Below are 20,672 nucleotides of genomic sequence, written 5' to 3' on the forward strand. Positions count from 1 at the left end.
AACAGAACGTTTTCTAACAACATAGGGCAGTACCTGTTGAAGTTGATCGGGTACAGGATAATATCCTCAGGTGCTCTGCCGTCCCACCGGATGATATAAGCCTGCTCGAGCATGATGACAGGCTGGTACTGCTGGTATGGTGCTCCTCTGTTCACGCCTTGCAACCGCAAGGGATGGGAATGGTATGCTGCTCTGGCAATGGATAAGGTCAGATTCTCAGGGCGTCTGGCCTGAATATAAAGCTGAGGGTGAAAGGAAAATGACAAACATATCCATTAAATCAGCCAGGCCTAGCCATAACATGTGCATTTGATCATCGTTGCCTGTAAATGGTTTTTGCCAGTGAAGAGCTCAGAACATTTGGAAAGTCACTGAAACGTTTCCAGTTCAAATAAAAAGGTAAAACAGAAATAGCATCTGCAGCCATTCATGGGGACACCATGAAGTGAGATATGAATTGTACAGCGCCATAAAAACGTTCACTATCCAAAATCTTAAGGGAGAAGGGTAATCAAGGAAATATCGCAAAGTAACTCTTTTTTATGAATTCAAATAGCTGCACTTTAAAAACAGGCTTATTCCATTGAAAATACAGAAAACTCTTAAGTTATTTCAACAGGCTTTGGATTAGGTCCAGTTATCTAATGGAATCCACATCTTCGCTCTCAAGAAGCAGACTAGGCTGAAATTTTGGGGACTAAAACTTGATGGCTGACTATATGACCTTATAGACTAAATACCATTTTCCACAGGCTTCAACGGAGAGCTCTTCTGTGCAGGGACCAACAGGCACCCTTGGCCTGTAGTTCAACTCTACAGACCAATTACAAAACTACACTCTGGTTGTATGCTTTTTCTGTCCTGCCATCACTCAAATGAAGGCCAATTCATGTGGCAAACATTAGTTTTAAGGCTGAACGCATGATGTTTACCCCCTGTGAAATTCCAGTGCAAAAGGAGGATGCACAGCTAGTCACACAAATCCGTCTCAGCATGTGGGGTTGTAGCAGACACCTTGTCGTATTCCCTGAAGGGTTTCAAATGCACCAAGGACAGGCGAGGACACCTATAAACCTGCTTCCTTCACTCTCCTACAGTGTAGAATAGCACTCTTTGCATCAAGAACTTATAACATCCAACATAAAAGTCCATGTTAGCTCAGAAATGTCTAAGCTTCTACATAAGCATCCATCCAGCAAAATTATTTTTAAACTCCATTTCTGTCTTTGAGGTAGATCAAAATGGAGGCAGTCGTCTCTTAACAGATTTTAATACTGCAGGCAAGGGTACAAGCACAGCCAAGACTAGCAGAGAGGGCGAGACTCCGTCTATCAGGGCATTTGCCTTCTAATGCAGGGCTATGAGATCTTGGCCCCTCACATCTCCGTATCTGCTTCTCTTCCTCTTGTCTATGCAGATTGAAAGCTCTGCAAAAACAGACTCTCTCTCACTGGTTTATATATGGGCTTATTTTAGTTGGGGTTTCTAGCCAGTTCAGCTCCCAGTTCCAGTTTCATGCCCAGAAGGACTCTGAGCTTGCACCTGCTCCTGATGTTGAGTTTGAGCTCCTCAGGACCTCCAAAACACAGGCCATCTCTGCCTACCCCTCACCTTACCCTTGAATTCAGCAGCCTCGTGCTAATTGCTCAAGTTAGAAATTTGGGTCTCATGTAAAAAAAATTAATCCAAAAGTAGTTGTAAATGTTTCTTGGATATTCAGTCCATTCCTCCTTTCACACCATTGCACTTTAATGAGGAGAGCCTATCCTGAGTGGTATCTGCAGACCCTTGGAGATTAAAGTAGATCCTAGAATTGCATTAAACACAAGCTTTTCTTGATGGCTGGAACTATTGATCAAGTAATTCACCCCAAACAGTCTCTGAGCAGCAGCCCATTTTCTCATTCTTGATGGATCAAGGAAGAATAGATTCTTTTTACGTTCTGAAAAAGACCTTTTTTATCTATGAAACCAAGGAGGAAAACCTATTTTCCTTTCACATTCAGACCATGATTGGAAAGTCAGTAACGTGCAATGCAATAAACCACATTTCAATCTTATTTGTCCCCATTTCCGGATGGGGAAATGCTGAGGTCAGAGCAGGTGATCAGTAAGGTCCCTTTGGACCTGAAATCCCATCAATGACTTAATTGTTCTCAATCAAAACAGCATTTTCTGATAAAGAATGGTTGGAATGAACTCTGATACTGCAAAGTAATAGCCCACTTGTGTCTTTCTGGATGAGAGGCAAGAGTTTCTGTCCTATCACTGCAAACTTTGACATTATTTCTTTCTAATACGTGTCTCCAGCAAGTAGAGAATATTAAGGTGGTAGCTGCTGTGCACTTACTACAAAATTAAATGTACCAATGATAAAATAAGGCAAGGAAGGAAGGAGATGCATTCAATGAGCCCTAAAAGTTGCTAAATTACAGACTACCAAGAGCAAAAGATTCCTATATACTTTAAGGTATTTGTGTAAAAAGAAAAAAAGAGCGGAGTGCTATGCATGGCCTAAGCTGCTCACTACAACGATTGTTAATGAGTTCAAGAAAGTGCTGGAAGAGTTTGCAGCATGCTTCAATAAGACGATGAGGAAAGCACGTCAGAGATTTTTTGGTAACATTTTCCCCCAAGTGCCTAGGGACCAAGTCACCGGTCTGACATTAAGGATAATGGCGACAGCTGTTTTGAGAATGAAACAGTAATTACTAGAACAAGGAAAAATGCTGCTTCTGTGTTGATAGAAATGCTTGTAAACTGACTTTGTCTCCTGCTATGACCAACACTGGGCACTGAGTGAATGCCTTCCAGAACTGCAAGCCACCAAGGATGTGATTTTCAGTCCCACAGAAATACAATAGTATATCTGGTGGATCTTGCAAAATGTTTATCAGTACGGGAGGTCACAGTAGGTAAATGCCCTGATCAAGCAATCTAGATCCCACACGAAGAGACTCTTCTGCCCAATGGAGCATCACTAGGTCAACAGGACTCTGACTGGGAGCAGGGACTAGCTGAGATTTTTCCTGCAGCAGCTGGGCTCAGCTCTGCAACAACAGTCCTGGTGGCTTGGTCCTTCTTGAACACACCAAGCTGCACAGAAAGCAGCACCCCATGTTTTCCCATTCATCCCTTTCTCTGGGCCTCCCTCCTCATTTGAGGGAACAAGGGACAAGAGGGGAGTCCAATCCCTGTCCATGAAATCCCTGACCTCCCTTCTGTGATGCTGACTCATGTCAGGCCTAGTACTTGTTTTTTGTTATCCCTTCAGGACTCCAATTAAGACAAACAGATCACTTTAGAAAAATCCAAGAACAGCCATCTACCAAAAGGCTGCTTTTAATTCCCAATGAGATGAATGAAGTAAAAAGAACCCTTTGAGCTCCACCGGCCCCAGGTAGGTGAAACATCAGCCACTGTCCCAGCATAGTGCTCTTGGGATGTCACAACGTGGCCTCTTTCTTCCTCAGCCTTTACTTTGTGACACCTTTACTCACTTGAACTGAACTTGGAAAACTTTATCATTTTTCTTCCTTGTATCTACTTTTGGAGGGGCAAAACACTTGTGAATAGGAATGAAAAGGAGAGTAACAAAAGAATTTTTTTCTAGAATGCAAAATCCATCATCCTTAGCAACACCTCCATCATTTTTGGTTACATCTACTGAAATATTTAAGAGAAGAAAGTGGGTCATAAAGATAATTTAAAATACAAGAAGTGGTGACAGCTTAATGTGGTAGGAGAAGAAGAGCTAGTTAAAACGTTATAAAATGTGAGCCTTCTACTTGCCTGGATGGTTTACTGGACATAGTTGTCATTTTAGCTACTTAAAACTTCATGCTAAAAAGATGCGTCAGATTTCCCTGTGCTTACATGGCAATTTTCCCAAGTAGGTTGTGAAACTGAGAAGATAAGTTCTTTTACAATTCATGGGGGATCTGCTATTCAACTGGATAGCGCGTATGAAGATAAGCAAAATGCAAAGTATTTGAACAGAAAATCTTGGTTTCTGAGAAAAAGTTTGCTTGCTTTCTAGTTTCTTTAACATTGCTTTTGTCCTACTGTGCTGTCAGCTGTCAAGCTGGGGCAAAATGAGAAGTTCAAAACAGACCTTGTTCTCTTCTGGTTGGTTGACTGTTCAAAAAAGGTTAATTTCCCAGGGCAAAACATTTTCTCTATGAAGCTGCCAAGTGAAGACCTTAAAATTCTTTCAGAAAGAAAAAATGTACCTTTCTTTCTATAATACATGCTAGGACCAGTTTTGGCCCTAAAAATGACAGCAGCTTCATTGTCATCAGCAAAACTACTTTGATTTTCCATTGGTGCACATCAGAAATCAAAATTGGACCTCCTTGTCCAAACACGGACACAATTAGCTGAAAAGTATCTTGCAGGCCTTTCCTTCTACCCAGTCTGTGAGGTGCTGACAACCCTCGAGCATTGCAGATACCCTGGGATTGTACGTTTTTGCCCGTGCTTAGAAGAGCACGGTTCGCTACCTACTGCATCTCTTGCTTGCTTTACATTGAGAGGCGTCAGTACCAAAACCAGCTACACAGGCGCTGAATACACAAGCGGATACCAGCTGAAGGTGTATAACTTGGAGGTGCAGGAGCAATGCAATTGCAAACATTCACTGCAAGAACAGAGTTAACAGGCGTGGAAGAATTTCTATTTCAGCAGCCAGCAGTGAGGTAGTGACTAAGTGAACTGGTGAAAAATCAACAGCATTGCCTAAAGTATTTTATAAGAGCAAGGCATCAATTTTTTGGTAATTCAAAACTGACACTAAATTAGCTATGTAGCAGTCTCTTATGACTGTCTAACACCTTTTTAAGCTTATAAAAGAAAATAGCAAGTGCTGCCAAAGACTCTGTTTATTTTAATAAAGACTCATACCAAAAAAGAGATGTTTCACAGCCTTTCCTGATGAGTTGCTGTGAAGTCTGCGAGGAAGCAGTAAGTGCAGAGCTTCAACTGCCCGGTGAGAGCCAAGGCACTTGTCTTATGATTTAGATAAAAATCAGAAATGGTTTAAGAATCTCATTTACATTTGAACAAGTAATGTAGGTGTTGAGGAGTCTCCAGTTCACTGCCTTTGGAAATCTCACCCACCTACATGGAGAGAACAATTGGATGAGCTTCTCCCCGCATTTTTTTTTTATTATTGGTCTTTGCAACAGCTGAAAGTCAGGTTGACAGGACACCGAGGACCTCAGCGCCCTGCTGACGGAGTCTGAGTGACTCACAGAGACTGCCAGAAGATGTGGTGCTGCCAACTCTTGTCATTTCCCTGTGAGTCGCCCTCTACTCGGTGTTCTTCCTCAAAGCCTCACTTTATTTACATTACAACATGAGAGTTTCAGCTGTTATTAAAAAGCAAAGGGGTTGGTCTTGTTTGGACAACGCCAACATTACAGGCTCCAGAATCAAAAAGGGAGGACAAAAAGACCTGCTAGTTCTTGCTTATGTAAATTTTGTGATTTTAAGCTGGTCCTAGAACCCTTTTTTGGTAGTGAAAGGCAATGTTGGAGCCAAAGCATGAGGCATCTCTTAGCGCTCCCTGCTGAAGGAAGGTCTTGGACACCATGTGGGGAAGGTGGCATGATGCTTCTTGGAGACAGTGAGGAAGGAGGACCATGAACCAACCATAGGAAGGTGGAAATGTCAACCTGAGTTGCCAGATTAAAACGCCCTCAGGAACGTCTGCGCCCAGGATTTTGCAGAGCTAGAAACGCTGCCAGAGAAATAGGTTTTCCCCAGGCATTTCCTTTCCTGGGAAAATTACATCCAGGAGAAGATGAGCATGAAAAGTGAATGAAAGAAACCAAACAGAAAGGAATTAATTGAACTTTAGGCACTTTGCTCAGAAAGACTTGGATCTCATTTTTCCACGCCAAGTAGCCTATCCCTAGGCTGACTATCTTGGGCCCAGTTCAGCAGTAATATGATAGTCACTATTTCCTTGAACTGAAAGGACATTTTCACCTGCTTGTGCTAGGGAAGAATAAAAGTTCTTGTCTACCAGAGCTACACGAAAAGGAAAAGAAAAACAGATTTTGTAACAGAGTTGCTAAGATCAAAGCAAACCATCTTTCTCCATAATTGGATTCACTCTTTTAGGCTTTTGCTAAAATATGACACTCAGAATTTAGCACACAAACAAATCATCAGTTTGTCAAGGTGCTGAGAACCAGGGTTAAGCTGAAATACTCCAACATATATACCCTCCAAATTAAATCAAACCCTGCTGCATGGGACCAATTTCTTCCACCCTGCACATATATGTATTTCCCTACACAAACCCCATAAAGTGACGCATTTAATATGAGCTTTACTCATCCTGCTGGATGCTGATTAGTTGAAAAATGCTGGTAAGTAACGGATCCCAGAGAAGCAAATGTTTATGCTTGCCTAAACCTAGCCAAGGAAATTTTCTGTGGTGGAAAAACTGCCTCACCATGTAGAGTGCCATAACTACTGGGAGGGTATTAATAGAAATAAAAATATAAATGCCTACTTGTTTACAGTTCTGAATTTAACTGTTAGGTTGCCAGAGCAGAGAATATAATTTCTCTAGAGACAGAGCAAAATGTAAGTGCCAAGCACAAAACCCTAATTCAATGGGAGTGTTTCATAGGAGCCCAATCCTGTTTCTGCCTAGTCAATAGCAAACCAGGGGGCATAAGTCCGGTGTCTAGACACTTAAATAGCAACTCCTGCTCTCTGCTGTGCAACTAAAGCAAATGCATGCAAACTTTTTTTGCTTAAGGAGACATGTATAATCTGGATTTCATGGTGCACGTATTATGTAGGCATAGAGGTCTCAAAGATAATTGAATTCCTAAAAGTTTCATGCATAAAGTTCCTTGGAGAAAAGGGAGCAGAGTGCTATGTCTGACTACCCAAAGGGCAAGCCCACACATTACTACACATCAGAGAAGCCACAGAGAAAACACCTTCAGAAATCTCCCAGTGTGGAAAATCCATGAGTCTAGGTTTGAAACCCATCCTGAGGTACAACTGTAGGAAATCAGGCTCTGCTAATCCCCACGCTCAAAAAACTACAAAGGGAAACCCGACAGCCTGCCCCTCTCAAGGCAATTTTAATGCTGCCCAGTCTTCAGTGACTTCAGGCAGAGTTTCATCCCGTGTCACACCTGCTAATGTCTGGGCAATGTCTACTGACTCCCAGGGAGACAAGTTTGCAGCATGCTCCCAAGTGCACAGAAGACTCTCAATAAATAAACAACACCTGCTGTATCTCATGAACTCTGATCTTATTTTAAGATCACTTCATATTCCATTCTTGCCTTTCATATCCAGCAGTGCACCCCACTGCAGTCTTTATTTGACAATGCAGGGCTGTTCGCAGGGGTCAGGAGAACATAGTGGTCCTTCCAAAAGCCACATCTTGTGTGAGGGCTCCCAGTATCCACTTGCCAACCTCAAACCACGTGGTGCTGCGTGCACCCACCACACATGGTCTTAATATTTGGCTTGTTCAACACAAGGAGAGAGGATACCTGACAAGATGTCCAAGTTACTGGAGTTTTAAAATAGACCTGGTTACCTTTTTTGTAAATACATTAATATCCTTCAGAAGTAGAGGCGCAAGGAGAGTCATCGGTAATCTCTTACAGGTGACTGTGAAAGCTGTGGTGAGTCACATGTTTACAGTACGCTCTATCCACACACAAAGGTCTTGTTGAAATTTGAGCAGCATACAATGAACCACAATCTGATTTTGAGGTCTCATTTTCCTTCCATTTACCATTCTCCTCTTTCTTTCTTTCCCTACTGAAAGGTTACCTGGGATTTGCAGCCCTTTCTACCAAGGTGTTGACATCTCAGCTAAGGTCCCTAACTCAAGTGTGCTGGAGAAAACCGCTGCGAAGGTTTAAGACCACCCCGACCTAAGACTGACCATCTCTCAGCCAGTGATTTCTGGATGGGAAACGAGAAATAAGTGTGAGTTTCTGTCTCAACCACCCATTTCACCATCCTGAACACAGTGGGATGTATCAGAGGAGTAACATCTTCCATTACTGAAACTTGATTCACCAGACTTATCCATTAGAGCCCCATGATAGAGTGGACAAATGCCTGGAAGCAAGAACTAGAAAACACCAAACTTTCCCCCAACTCAATTTCACCTTGCAGCTTTTTGTGGGCAATGGGAAGAGACAGGGCTCCTTACAGCCATGGGTTGCAGGCAGTGGCACAACAGGAGCTTTACTGAGCCCTTGCAATTAGGCAGATAACACTGAGAGGAGTAAAATTATACCCAATTTATTATTCACCTCTTAATGTATGGAGTGTTAAGTAGGTTTCACTCCACCACCCCTCAGCAGAATACACCCAGCCAACACACACCCCGCAACGTTGCCTGCAGCCGCACCCCATTACCTGTGCAAACTTCCCAGTACACATCACCCCGTTCCAGCGCGGGACAGTGAGACACCCGGGATGACGCAGCAAGTAGTTGTCCGCTCTGCCTATGAAAGTGTCCGGATACCCTGTCACTGAGCCATCCAGATCGTGGAAGACAGACATTTTGTCACCGTCATTATCGTTGTTTCCAAACCACTGGCCTGATCTGCCAAAAAAGACTTTCAGTCCAACCTAGCAGGAGAAAATAAGAAGAAAAATTACTGGTTAGCTCTAAGTAAGGACTTGGGTTTGCCGTGTTTTAACAGCCAAAACAGTGATACAGCTAGAACTAGAAAGCTCTATTGTTTGAGTAGGAGTTTTGTTTTGCCTCCTCTATTTAGAAAAATTTCTGACTGTATTGGTTTTCCCCCTCATTTCTTAATCCCAGGAGATATTTTCACAAAAATTAGACTTTCGATTCTTTGAAATTTACTCACACAACCATGTGTTCCTTGAAATCACACAGCAATAAATTGTGCAGTGGCAAAAGCAAGAGGATGACTCAAAGGGTAGGGAAGTACTGGAAGTTTATGAAATCTACTGAGGAATATCACACCGGTGACCAAAGAAACAAAAATTACTAGGTATTTGGTGAATTTTCGCATACATTTTCGATGGCTGTTCTAAGCAGTTCTGAGAGTGCCATTTTTTTCTAATTGTTCCCCTAAAACCTTATAAAACTCATAAAAGTGACAGCAATTCTCAGAATTGGCTCTTGTGCAGATTCTAATATATCCCCTGAAGAATTTTTTTTAGGAAAGAGAAATAACAGGAAGCAGCATTAGCCTCATTATGCATAGCTCTGTTTTCGAGATTTTTCAGTAGCTAAGTGAAAGAATCTGTCCTGATATGAAAATCCAGCAAAACAAGGAAACTGCAGCTATTCAGCAAAAAGGCATGGAATATTTTAATGTCGGCAGAGAAAATTATTACAGCGTGTGACGATGAAGTTCTGAAGTAATCAAGAAAATAATTACTCCAGGTCAAGCACTCTGAATGAATCCTGCAGCAATGTATATAAAAGCAGACAGCATAAATAGCAACTGGATCACACTGACCCAAAGGACTGTAATTTGTTCCATTTAGCCCAACTAATTTTAACTGGACTGTGCACATGAGTAAGAATTAGAGTCAGCAGGATTAGGTTGCAAGTTTACTAAGGGCTTTAAAGGCTTCGTTTTAACAATAATAAACAGAACAGCTTAGGAGAATAGGAGGGTCATTGTGATTCTGAGTTAGATGGAAAGTCCCATTGGCTTAAAAAGAATGGCCACTGCAGCAAGAACTACTTGCAGAATAAAAGTCTTTATTCCTTTAAAATTAAATGAGAGCCTATAACCATTTTCCTGCCACCTTCTTGTCTAAGTATGAGTCTCATAAACAAACACCTGAAGCAGACTCATGCAAAGGAGGCTCAAAAACATGGAAATTTAATGTGTATTTTTGAGTGTTTTAAAACCTTTTCTTACTGCACCGCAGGAAATTTTTGCCCAAAGGGCTACTTGGCAAAGTAGGAGGAACCCAAAAGTTTTTTCTTTCTTTCATTTTATTTATAAAAGAGGAGATACTAAAAAATGTAAACACTGTGCTGTAGCTCAAAGCTCCATTATAAATACTTTGTGACAGTGCACTTCTGGAGCTGAATATGAAAACACGCACTTCACTGAGGATGAGAACAAAGTCAGCTATATTTCAAAATGAACGAAGGCACAGCCAGTACAGCTTACGTTTGATTAACACTCTCAGCGTTTCCATCCAGCAGCAGACAGTTTTGGTGCTAACACTAATCTGATCTCTAACATTCTTCTCTAGAAAGTCTGAAAGTCAGAAATGAAATAGAAATGTTAATGAGCAGTGTCACTTCTTTTGTAAGTCTCAAGGTTGCCTTACTTTTGTACACTGAGGGTTAGGGGTGCACTGAGTTTGCAGTTACAGCTATGGCAACGTATATTTTTCTCTAAGTGAACACGTGTGAACAGAGAAAAGACTCAGCTCATCAGGTATGTCCATGTGGAGCTAGGAATGAGATAGAAGAGGATGCTGAGACAGATCATGTCCAGATACCACACTACTATTCAGACACCTGATTTTCATTACGTGTGGACTACCTGGGAGTGATATGGTACAAAGGTTACTTGAATTACCTGTCTGAAGCCTGACAGATGATGGTTATGTGAGTACATAATCTCTTAGGAATATGCTATCTCAACCTGTCCAAAGGCAGCACACCTAACACAGCGGCAGATAAGTCCTGAAGACTGCAGTGGAAAACACTTTCCATGTTAAAAGTTAATAATGTACTGGAAAACATCATAATAACTTGCAACTTCTTCTAAAATTCAAGTATTGGCACAAGCTGACAAAAAAAAGCCATATCACTGTGTCACTGTTATCATTTTAAGGAAACCACTTTCAACCAGCGTGACTCTTCTGCTATTTTACCACCCAAGGACTCTGCCCTCATTAGCATGGTTTTTACTCTCCTGGAGTGATGCAAGCCCTCACCCTGCAAGTTCCCTTTGGTCAGCAGTCTCTTTAGGGTTTGGGGTTTTTTTGCTGCCCTTTTTTTCAGAGGATAACAGACTTGCACTTTAACCCAGTGTCTGCTTTTCTTTTTCCCATCATGAACTGTTTGCAAACGTCTGCTTTGACGCAGAAACCCAGCACTAAGACAACACAGGCTAAACATAGTAAAGGCAACACTAGGAAGCGCCCATCTCTTAGCTAGGCAGGACTGCAATCCCATGGGAGTCGCTAGACCACAGCCAAGAGCCAGTGCTGACCCCTCTGAGCTCTTCTGGGGACCACAAACCCACCCGACACAGACCGCTGGGATTTCTTTGGTGCAAGTAATTTCAGAGATGCCGTAGTGTTGGCACAGCTAGGAGTAGAATAGGCTTGAATCCACCCTAAGCTCCTGGCTGCGGGGGAAAAATAACCAGAGGGATTATTAGCAACGGATGTGAATCGGGACAGTTTGTGAGTCTTCTGCACCTGCTGGAAGTGGCCTTGTTCATGGGAGCCCAAAAGGTCATGTACAACCTCTTGCTCCTCACCTCACTACATAGGAGCTGTGCAGCAAAAGGACAGATGGATGAACGAGTTGCTATTTTATGACTAAAAAGAGATATGTCAGGCTCTTCCTAAGAATGATGCTCAAGTGTGCTGTTTGGGCATGGTTCTCTTCTGGGCTGGGGCCATCTCCTTTGAGCTTTCTAAGTCCTACTGACTGACAGTAACCAAATCTACAGGAGACCACAACCGTCAGTCATGCCCTCAGCTGGGTTAAGACCAACTACTTCTTCCACTGCCTTGAAGTAACTTTTAAAAAGCACCCTTTTAAAAACAAAAAACCAAACAAGCCTAGCAATAATTTTGCTATTGATAAATGCACAGATATCTCAGTATGCAAGATTTAGGTTTGTCAAGGGAAAAGCAACTAGAATACTTTTTGTGGAGTGTAATGTTTAGGTTTTCTGTTCTGTCTGACTGTTATTTTTATGCTGGAATTAAACCTGACTGGCTTTATTATTTTGTTGTCTAACCAATCTGTTGATTAGTCTGATTAATTATACAATTATTCCTTCAGCATGACTTATAGTTTTGTCATCACTATACAACTTGCAGTAATGTTTCATTTCTTCTTAAAAAACAACTGTAAAATGATTGTCCTTTAGGGAATTAGTACTTAGCTACCCTTTAAAAAGTAATAAAATGAAGCCTGGAGATGGAAAATTAATTAAAACAGTCTCCAGGCTCTATCTTAACTAGTCAAAGACATATTGTCCCCTATAGCAATTAGCAACAAAACAATAAACTAACCATGGTCCTTCAAGTCTGAAATCAGATTTAGCATGTCTGGGTTCAATCCAGATAAAACAGAATCAAAGTGAAAATGCTGGAATGCAGGTGGTTACAAACATAAATGGTTCTTAATTTGGCAAACTACCAACTTCAGAAATGGGTATTTCTTGAAAATATACATACAATAAATAGTTACTGGGATAATGTCATTAGGTTTTTTGTAATAGGCTGCCACTGTACTATTTTAATTTGCTTTGCAGAAGTATTTAGTAAGTCTTCTGACCATTTTTACCTTGAAAACCTCAGATCTTAAAGGTGTTGCAGTACTAAACTGCCTCTCAGACAAAAAATGCTGGGGTATTTAACAGGCTCATTGGCCTCAAACAGTGCAACTGTATTGAAGAGCTGCATTTTCAGCCATTCAAGAGGTAATCATCCCCTTTGCTAACGTGCACAGATATCACCTGTCTGAAACCATTCTGTTGGACAGAGTCCTACATCCATTACTGGAGGAAAATTTCCACTCTCTTCCAGTCCACCGGTCGAACTTTTTCATCATACATTTTTCTCTAAGCTCCCCTCCCTGGTTCCAGGTTGATTTTCTTACTCATGTTCCCCACGATCATCTTACAACCATCTCCCCAAGGGAGGGCATAAAGAAGGTACAGCAAATTAGTCCTTATTCTTGTTCCAAAGCTCCATAAAGCATCTAAGGTAACTAAGATCTCTTTACTGAAATGCACAGGAACTGTGTTTTCTTTAGAGAAGCAGTCAAGTGACTGCAATTAACATCATGCTTTCATGAAATACCCTCCTGTTGTTGGTCTAAAGTGTACCAGAGACGGGACAGACAAACTAACTGCTTGCCAGAAGGGAGTGATGTTGGTCAATGCCAGAGCAATGGAAATTTTCCTCAAGATAAAGCCAAACCTCAAGCCAAAGTTACTACAGTTCATGAACATCCTAACAAGCATGGACCTTGTTTGAAAAAGCTAAGGAGAGGTTGTGATCCCTGGGAGCAAGCCAGGTGGACTCTATGATTTCCCAAGCCAAGTGTGCAGAGCCACGATCCCTGCAGGAATCCAGGACAAGGACGGGAATTGCTCAGCATCCTACAGCTTCTGCCAAGGCAGAGATACAGAGCCCTATTCTGCTGTCACTGCTCAAGGGAAGTCCCTGTGGTGCTCAACAGGAATTTCACTGCTGACCCCAGAAACTGGGCCATGGCTTTGTTTCTAAGTGCATTTGCTTATTTCTGTATAAGAATTGTATTGCAGCTTACTGCCTCCCGACATCTCATTTGTGTATTGCTCAACCTCTGAGGCCAGATCCTCACCAGGTCCTCAGCGTATATAAGCCGGTAATGCTGCACCAGCTAAGAGTGATGTTCTGGATTTTCTGTTTACAAGGTGAAATCTTCCTCTGATGCAGATTTTTTAATGTATGTCTGCCCAGGCATAAGATACCTTCGCATTTTACTGGCTTATAAATAACCTTCATTAAATAAAGAAAGTGTTGCAAAATGAATCGACGGTATGCACCAATGTAACACGCACCACTGCCTGGCAATTCCTGCTCTAGGATAAATCTCTCATCGCTTCTAAAAACTTCAAAAACTTGAACATCTAACAGCATGCATTTCTGCTTTTCTTACTCACACTTTTCTCCATCAGGATCTGCGACACATTATTCTGGGGGCTTATCTGCCAGGAGTTTTTCATGAAGAACCCAATGGCACTGGAGTATCTGTCAACAGTCGGGGTGAACTTCTTGAAAGTGCATTTTGCCATCCTGACAGGCCCGTCATAAATCTGGAATCCACGAATAGGGAATGTCCTGTGAGATTTAAAAACAAACACAATCCTGTGTTAAAAGCTTGGGCAAACTCTGAGTCTTCTACTGAAGGCACAGAAAGATATTAACAAGTAGCTAAACCATCCTTCCGTTCCCAAAACTGGGATCTGACACTCATCACACAGTTATGAAAGGTGAAATTCTGCTGAACACCCTCAACAGGCTAAGGCTCAAGGGCCAAAAAAAAACGACTCATACAGCTTGCCTAAGTCTTGTAAGCTGGGGGGAAGCAGTTTAAAACCCTTGTCCCCAGCCACCCAGGGGCATATCACCATGAGAAAGACCCAAAGGGCTGTGTGGCAGCGTTGCTGTCAGGTTCCCTGTTCCAGGGTAGATGGGTTTCTCAGGAAAACATTGAAAAAATTATATCAGTCAGACTCCCTGGAGGCAACAGTGTCTCCTTGGAAGCAAGTACCCAGTGGTGCAGCACAGTTTCTTCTCTCCATACAGGCCACTTCACACGAGATCCCTAGGACCTTGTCCACAGCATTTCGTACAGAAAAGCAATTTCTGCAGCATCAGCCCATGGACATGTTGTCAAGACATCAGTGTTGAAGGAGACGAGACACCACTGGAGTCACGGGTAAGGATCTGTCCCTTCCGTGGTTTGTTTTGAGAAGGCGCCAGGTTTTGCTTGGCCCTGGTTGTGTTTGAGTAAAGGGTGGCCTGGGTCAGCTTCGCAGACAGTAGTGAAGCTGGCTAGTAGTGGCATGGAAGGATAGGTCAATGCCTACCGAGTCCAGAAAGAGTTGTTCAGACATGAAAGCCACAAAGTGGACAACCCATGGGCTCACAGGCTCTCTCCAGCCTGGGGGTCACCGAGGCCCAGATTCCCTCCCGGCCCTGATGTTTTTTCTTACTGGTTGGTTCCAGAGATCCAGAAACACTTTGCCAATTGGAAACATCAGGCACAGTGTTTCTTGACCAAATAATTCTTCAATTTCCAGAGCTGTTATCCCAGTAGTTGGGTCTGGTACAACCCCCACGTCCTATTTTGCACTATGGCGTAATGAAAGGACAGATATCAGATGTTTTGGCGTACTCCTTTCCAAGAGTACATTGCTTAACAATATCGCAGATGATTAGAGCTTGTTTGAAATGCAAAGGAGCTTTTTGCAATTGCAATTAAAATAGCAACACCGATAATAACTGAGGATCGCTCTGATTATTCTTGCTGTCCTACACAGATCCCATTCCTGTGTCACTTACAGCTGAGACATGTATAGTCAGGGCTGTGCACATGGCATGTCTGCTGAGTACTGCTTATTCCTTAATTTTATATTCCTTGTAGAGGGATTAATGATTGGTGAGCATCACCAAAAACATACATTAGGGTAGAATTTAGGCTTGGGGAAGCACGCCTTGCTATGGGGATGTGGGTAGGCAACGCATTTGATAGACAGGAGGCCATGCTGCTATCAAAATAAAAAGTAACATACAGCTATTGAAAGAAAAATAAGATGCAATAATGAAAAATGGTTTCTCCTTTGTCAAACTGGCTGTGTTTGCCCAGCTACACTGGCAGGTGGCACGGTGGACAGGAGCTGCGCCATCAGCTTGGTGCTGTGCTCTTGAAGCACTACACAACAGCCATTTGGTATCTTTCAGATTCTCTAAGCCATTCTCCAGTGACTAATAAATTAAGCAGAAAATTAAATCAAACACATTCAGTCACAAATGCTCTCAAGCTATTGGCCTGAAGAGTGAGTTTACTCAGATGCTTATTATTTCTGGCCTGTATAATAATTTAAACACCCGGTATAAATTACTCGCTGATAGTCACGTTTATTCCGGAGGCTTTTCTTCTAGCTTATGCTAATGTCAAGAAGAAATGGCGGAAGAATAACTCACTTGTTTCTGGGCAGTGTTCTGTATTCTCCATTTGCCCCTTTTCCCCAGTAGCTGTTTTGGCCTCCCTGGGAGCCAAAGTTGCTGCTTTCTCCAACAAAAATGGAGCGTGTAACCTCCAGGCTGGAGCCTTCATCTGTCGGGAAAGTCCCATCACTACAAGCAGGCAAAGAAACACCAGGTAAGTATGCAGCACACCACAGCTGATTAATTAACACTTTGGATTACACCACAGACACAGTAGAATTTCTTTCTTAATTTGGGAAAAAGTGCATCCACCGAAGCCTGCTTTAAATTCTCTTTAGAAACCAGCAAGTTAGTGCAGAGGTAGCTTAGTGCTCGGGCATCAGTAATACAGATAACTTAGCCTGGGTAAAACTAGCTCTACCCTATATATATATAAAAATTGCTCTATAGTGAGTTGCTTTATACATTTTTAGCTACATCCCTAAAGTGAGAACTTCACTGATTCTCATTGCCTACAGTGGGCTTTGGACATGGCTTATTTTTGTGGGTCTTTTGCAAGAGGGGTCGAGACGAGAGCAGCAGAAGACACCAGCTGAGGAGGCAGGAGACCTGCTGTGCCACCGCGTGGGACCATCCCAGCCACCCTGCCCTGGCAGCACACGAGCTATGGGCAACACTGCTGCACTGGGCTAGAGCAGAAGAAAAGTCTTCCCGAACGCGGAGCCAGATGTTTAGTCTACTGGTTCAGGACCTACCGTCCAAAAGGAAATATTCAGCAATTACAATGTATTCCCCAGACATGCTGAGGCAAAGAGAATGAAAGGCTAAATTGCCCCTTGTATTAACGGCTGTGCAGGGAAGACTTGATGTGGTCTGGGAGGGAAACGTGAGGTTTTCTCGTGTCTTACAGGAATTACCAGGGGAGTGTCTCAGCTTCCATTCTTGAGCCTCTTACACTGGGGGAAAGAACTGGAAGAAGGTTGATTGTAAGAAATTACCTTGCCAGAGTGAGTCCAATTCCATTGTCTGAAAACCTGGGACAGAAGAAACACAACGGTGTAAATGAGGAGGAATGTCTGCAGTGAATTTGGCCTACAGACCTATTTATGTCTGCCGCAAGGGGAATGATATAACACGTAATTACAGTAACCTACCCCGAATTGCGGAAAATAATGTCGCCGCCCCTGGCCCAGGCCCCATGGTCATTATTTTTAAAAGCAATAAGACCATCAATCACGGCAGGAACTCGCGGCTTTTCAGGATCAGCATCTTGATGTGGGCGAAACCTGAAGCAAGCAGCTTAGTTAATGCGGCATAGGAGACATAGGAACCGACCTCAGACAGAGGAGGTTGTGCCTGGCAGACCTCGTTTGGCTTCCATATATCGGTGTGATGGGCCTAAAGAGGTGATATGCCCTGGATCAGAGTCAGGCTGATTTCATCTCTGTGCTTTGGTACAAAGCAGAAAACAAGAAACATTCCTAAGGGTGAAAATCTGGCCCCAGTGAAATCAACAGATTTCTCACTAGACTTCAAGGGGCCCATGGATACTCCTTAATTTGATTCAGTGTGATTTAGAGGCATAGAAAATATTTTTCCCAAGTCACTTGGGTCCTTTTGTAATTGTCCTTACAAGGCCCTTTGAGAATCCCTGGGCTGATGCTAGAAAATTAATTAGGTGCTTTCAAGAATCTCATTCAGCCAAGATACTGGAGTAATTGGAGCTGCTTTCCTTGCATGTACAGACCGGACCTCCACATGCTTCTGTCTCTGCTGAAAGAGAAGCTGTCATATGAAAAAAGGATTTGCCCTGGGAATCGGGTGCTTCTCCATTACTTTCAGGCTATTTCTTGCCACACTTAATGGTAGACTTGTGCTGTGTTTGGAAAAAAAATCACCATCGCTTTGTCTGAGTCTACCTTCACCTCCTACTTCTTCCAGCTGATGTCCCGAGGGACGTGTCACCTCAGTGCCCAAGGGGCTGGCCCCGCGAGGGAAGTCTCACAAAGGGAGGCCCTTTCCTTTCAGCCGTGCGGGAGCATTGAGAGGGTATGATGGAGCAGGAAAAAAGCCAAGGCTCGACCAGGAGCAGTGGCTGATTTCTGCCACATCCTCCTCACGCAGACCCATAGGGCTGCAGTGAGTGAGAAAATGACCTTAATTTACCTGCTGCCACTCTGCAAAAGAAGGGCCTAGAGATTTTAAAGCAGCTGACAAAAAGCTTTGAGACTACTTTATTTTCCTCATTAATACTAGGCCAGTCTCAGCAGTCTCTTACATCATCTTTCAGGTGTAAGTTCTTTTAAGCGATTAATAAGAAATGTTGGAGTTTACAAACCCACTAACGGAATAATGGGATCTGCATCCCCTTTCACGTGCTTCATTGCTTAGTCCTCATAACCCCAAGTGCACATGTATCATTTTTGGTCAGCAATAGCACAAACAATTCAGTGCTGTGAAGTATTTGCCTGTGCACGTCAGAGATAGCTTGCGTGTTTTTTTCAGATATTCCAGCCATAATGAGGCATTAACGATCTGCTAAATACAATGCAGAAGCCAAGCAGCAATACAACCATCCAAAATACTTAGCCATACAGCATGTGCTTACCTGGCATTATCAACAGTGAGATACTCTCTGGGATCTTCAGCACTGGCTTTCGTTGTTTTTACTCCTTTTCCAATAAACAAACCAGCCTGAAAATGCACACGACTCCAATTATTTTAACAGACCGCCCAACAGAGACCCGGGATCCCAGATTTTTATCAATGAATGTGGGCAGCTAGCGCGTGCAGGCACAGCAAGCGGCTGCAGCCTGGGCTTTCTCTTCCCTTTCGGTGTCACTTGGCACCGCTCAGCGTGACATTAGCACAGGATGTAGCACGCTGAAGTCAGGACAGAGCCTGCCCTGCCATGTGTTATGCATCAGCATTTGGGCTGCCTTCTGACCCAAAGCAAGGCACTGAACTCCCACTCTCTCTCTCCCGCGCAGAAAGCAATAAGGGACTCTGCCAAGCTCTTGATAACTTTTTGGAAAAAGAGTGTTGTTAAGAAGTAAGTCTTTAAATAGAGTGACGAGTCCCCCACAGTCAAAAGAGAACATGAGCCACTGTAGCTAAGTTAAAGACTTTGGGCTAGAGCAGCAGCTGTCATGGACTAAGATGTAAAATATACAAGACACAGAGAACAGCACTGATTTCAATCTAGAATCCTGAGAAATAAGTTAAAAATGCTTTTTACAGCTTACAGGTTACATTTTTATGTCAACGGTATATTTGGGGGAAAGTGTTTTTCTTGGGATAACATTTGAATTTTTGATCTAATTTTTCAAAGGTGACGAGGAGGCCCTGGCACAAACAACTTTTGCTCGTTCCCCTGTATCCTTGCACCACTGTGGCCAACACCAGTGCTCAGTGCCATGCCTGTCATTCTTTAAATCTCACTTAGTAGTAGGTGTACCTATGGTGTGGGGACAGCCCCTCTAACACAGGCACCCAACTGAAGCACCTGAAATGGGAATCCCACTCTGCTCAGCTCCCTCTTTGATCATTAGAAAGAGCATCATCCCAAAAAGTTGATTGTGTCTTGATATAGTGTTATATCAAAATGTAAGACACCCATGATCATCTGATTTCAGAGCACCAGATTTCATCTGGTCAAACCTACGCCATACTATTTTATTGATAGTAACATATAAAAATCATCCACGTGCCTTGAAATTGGAGTGGACTCTGTTGTTGTAAAATACTCCCAAGGGGGTATGTTCAGCCTGTCCCTCTGGATATTGCCCCTCGGACTGTCCAGTTGGAACCCGGTGGAAGATGTACCATATCCCAACATCCTAAAAGACAAAGGGAGGTCTGAGAAATGGGACACTACAATTAATGACACAGGCTATCCTGGGGACTTCAGGTTTCCCACTATGCTGGCCAGATTTCTAACCTGAGCCTGCCAAACATGTGTGAGTCCCAGGGGATGCACACCAGCCTACACTCTTACACCTCCCGACTTATCTTTTGGCATGGACAGTGGGCCCCCGAGGCACAAACACAGGGGTTTTAAAAAAACATATATTGCGGGTGAAATTCAGGTGGTTTATCAGAAAACATAGCCTTCTCTATACAAGCACATTAAACACAACCATGATTTGGGTAAACATCAGAAATAATAACAAGGAGAGTGTATGTATTTATATATTTAAACACAAAATTTTATTGGGCATTTAACTATTAACTACTAATAAAAATCAACATTTGGTAGGAGACATCGGACACCAGCCACAGTTGTGAGAAACATCAGTGGGAGAACTGTAGGCAAATCCTTGTTCTTAACAGAGGCGAAGATTATAGAAATACATACCCAAATTTTACGATGACTAACTAAAAATACATTGCCCTCATGCTAATGACATCAATAAGAGTGGGATATATGGGAACTGGAGGCAAAGTATAGCTCTTGTGGTTAAATGATTTTACCTGAGCACCAGCTGCTGCATTCTCTATTAAGTTGTTGTTCGGATTTGCAATCCAGAATGTGCTGACAGCCCTGAAAAATCAAAATCAAAATGATCCTAAGCAGTTACCAAACAGGAAGGGATACATTTTCATAGCACTGCACTGGACTTGAGCCACAACTCTCCTGTTGACTTTAAAACTCCACACAACCTTTTAATGATACTCTTTAAGGAAAAGAAACCATCTAGTGATGTCAGACATGTTCATTTATGGAGCCACATGCTGAACCTATTGTAAATTATATGAGACCAT

At 42.7% G+C, this 20,672-nt stretch overlaps 1 protein-coding gene across 1 annotated transcript in view; it reads right to left on the bottom strand.

The window, feature by feature from the left end:
• LOC104258004 (cell surface hyaluronidase-like) overlaps positions 1-20,672 on the bottom strand; it is a 50,165-nt gene that overhangs the window by 20,603 nt on the left and 8,890 nt on the right. The window contains exons 9-17 of the mRNA XM_059824128.1: positions 20,382-20,451; positions 19,619-19,747; positions 18,517-18,602; positions 17,063-17,194; positions 16,907-16,942; positions 15,945-16,097; positions 13,898-14,075; positions 8,412-8,627; positions 34-242 (exon numbers count right to left, since the gene is read on the bottom strand). Coding sequence (XP_059680111.1) covers positions 34-242; positions 8,412-8,627; positions 13,898-14,075; positions 15,945-16,097; positions 16,907-16,942; positions 17,063-17,194; positions 18,517-18,602; positions 19,619-19,747; positions 20,382-20,451 — 1,209 coding nt within the window. The remainder of the gene's footprint in view (positions 1-33; positions 243-8,411; positions 8,628-13,897; positions 14,076-15,944; positions 16,098-16,906; positions 16,943-17,062; positions 17,195-18,516; positions 18,603-19,618; positions 19,748-20,381; positions 20,452-20,672) is intronic.

The sequence above is a fragment of the Gavia stellata genome, chromosome 13 (genome assembly GCF_030936135.1).
Source record: "Gavia stellata isolate bGavSte3 chromosome 13, bGavSte3.hap2, whole genome shotgun sequence".
NCBI classification, from domain to species: domain Eukaryota; kingdom Metazoa; phylum Chordata; class Aves; order Gaviiformes; family Gaviidae; genus Gavia; species Gavia stellata.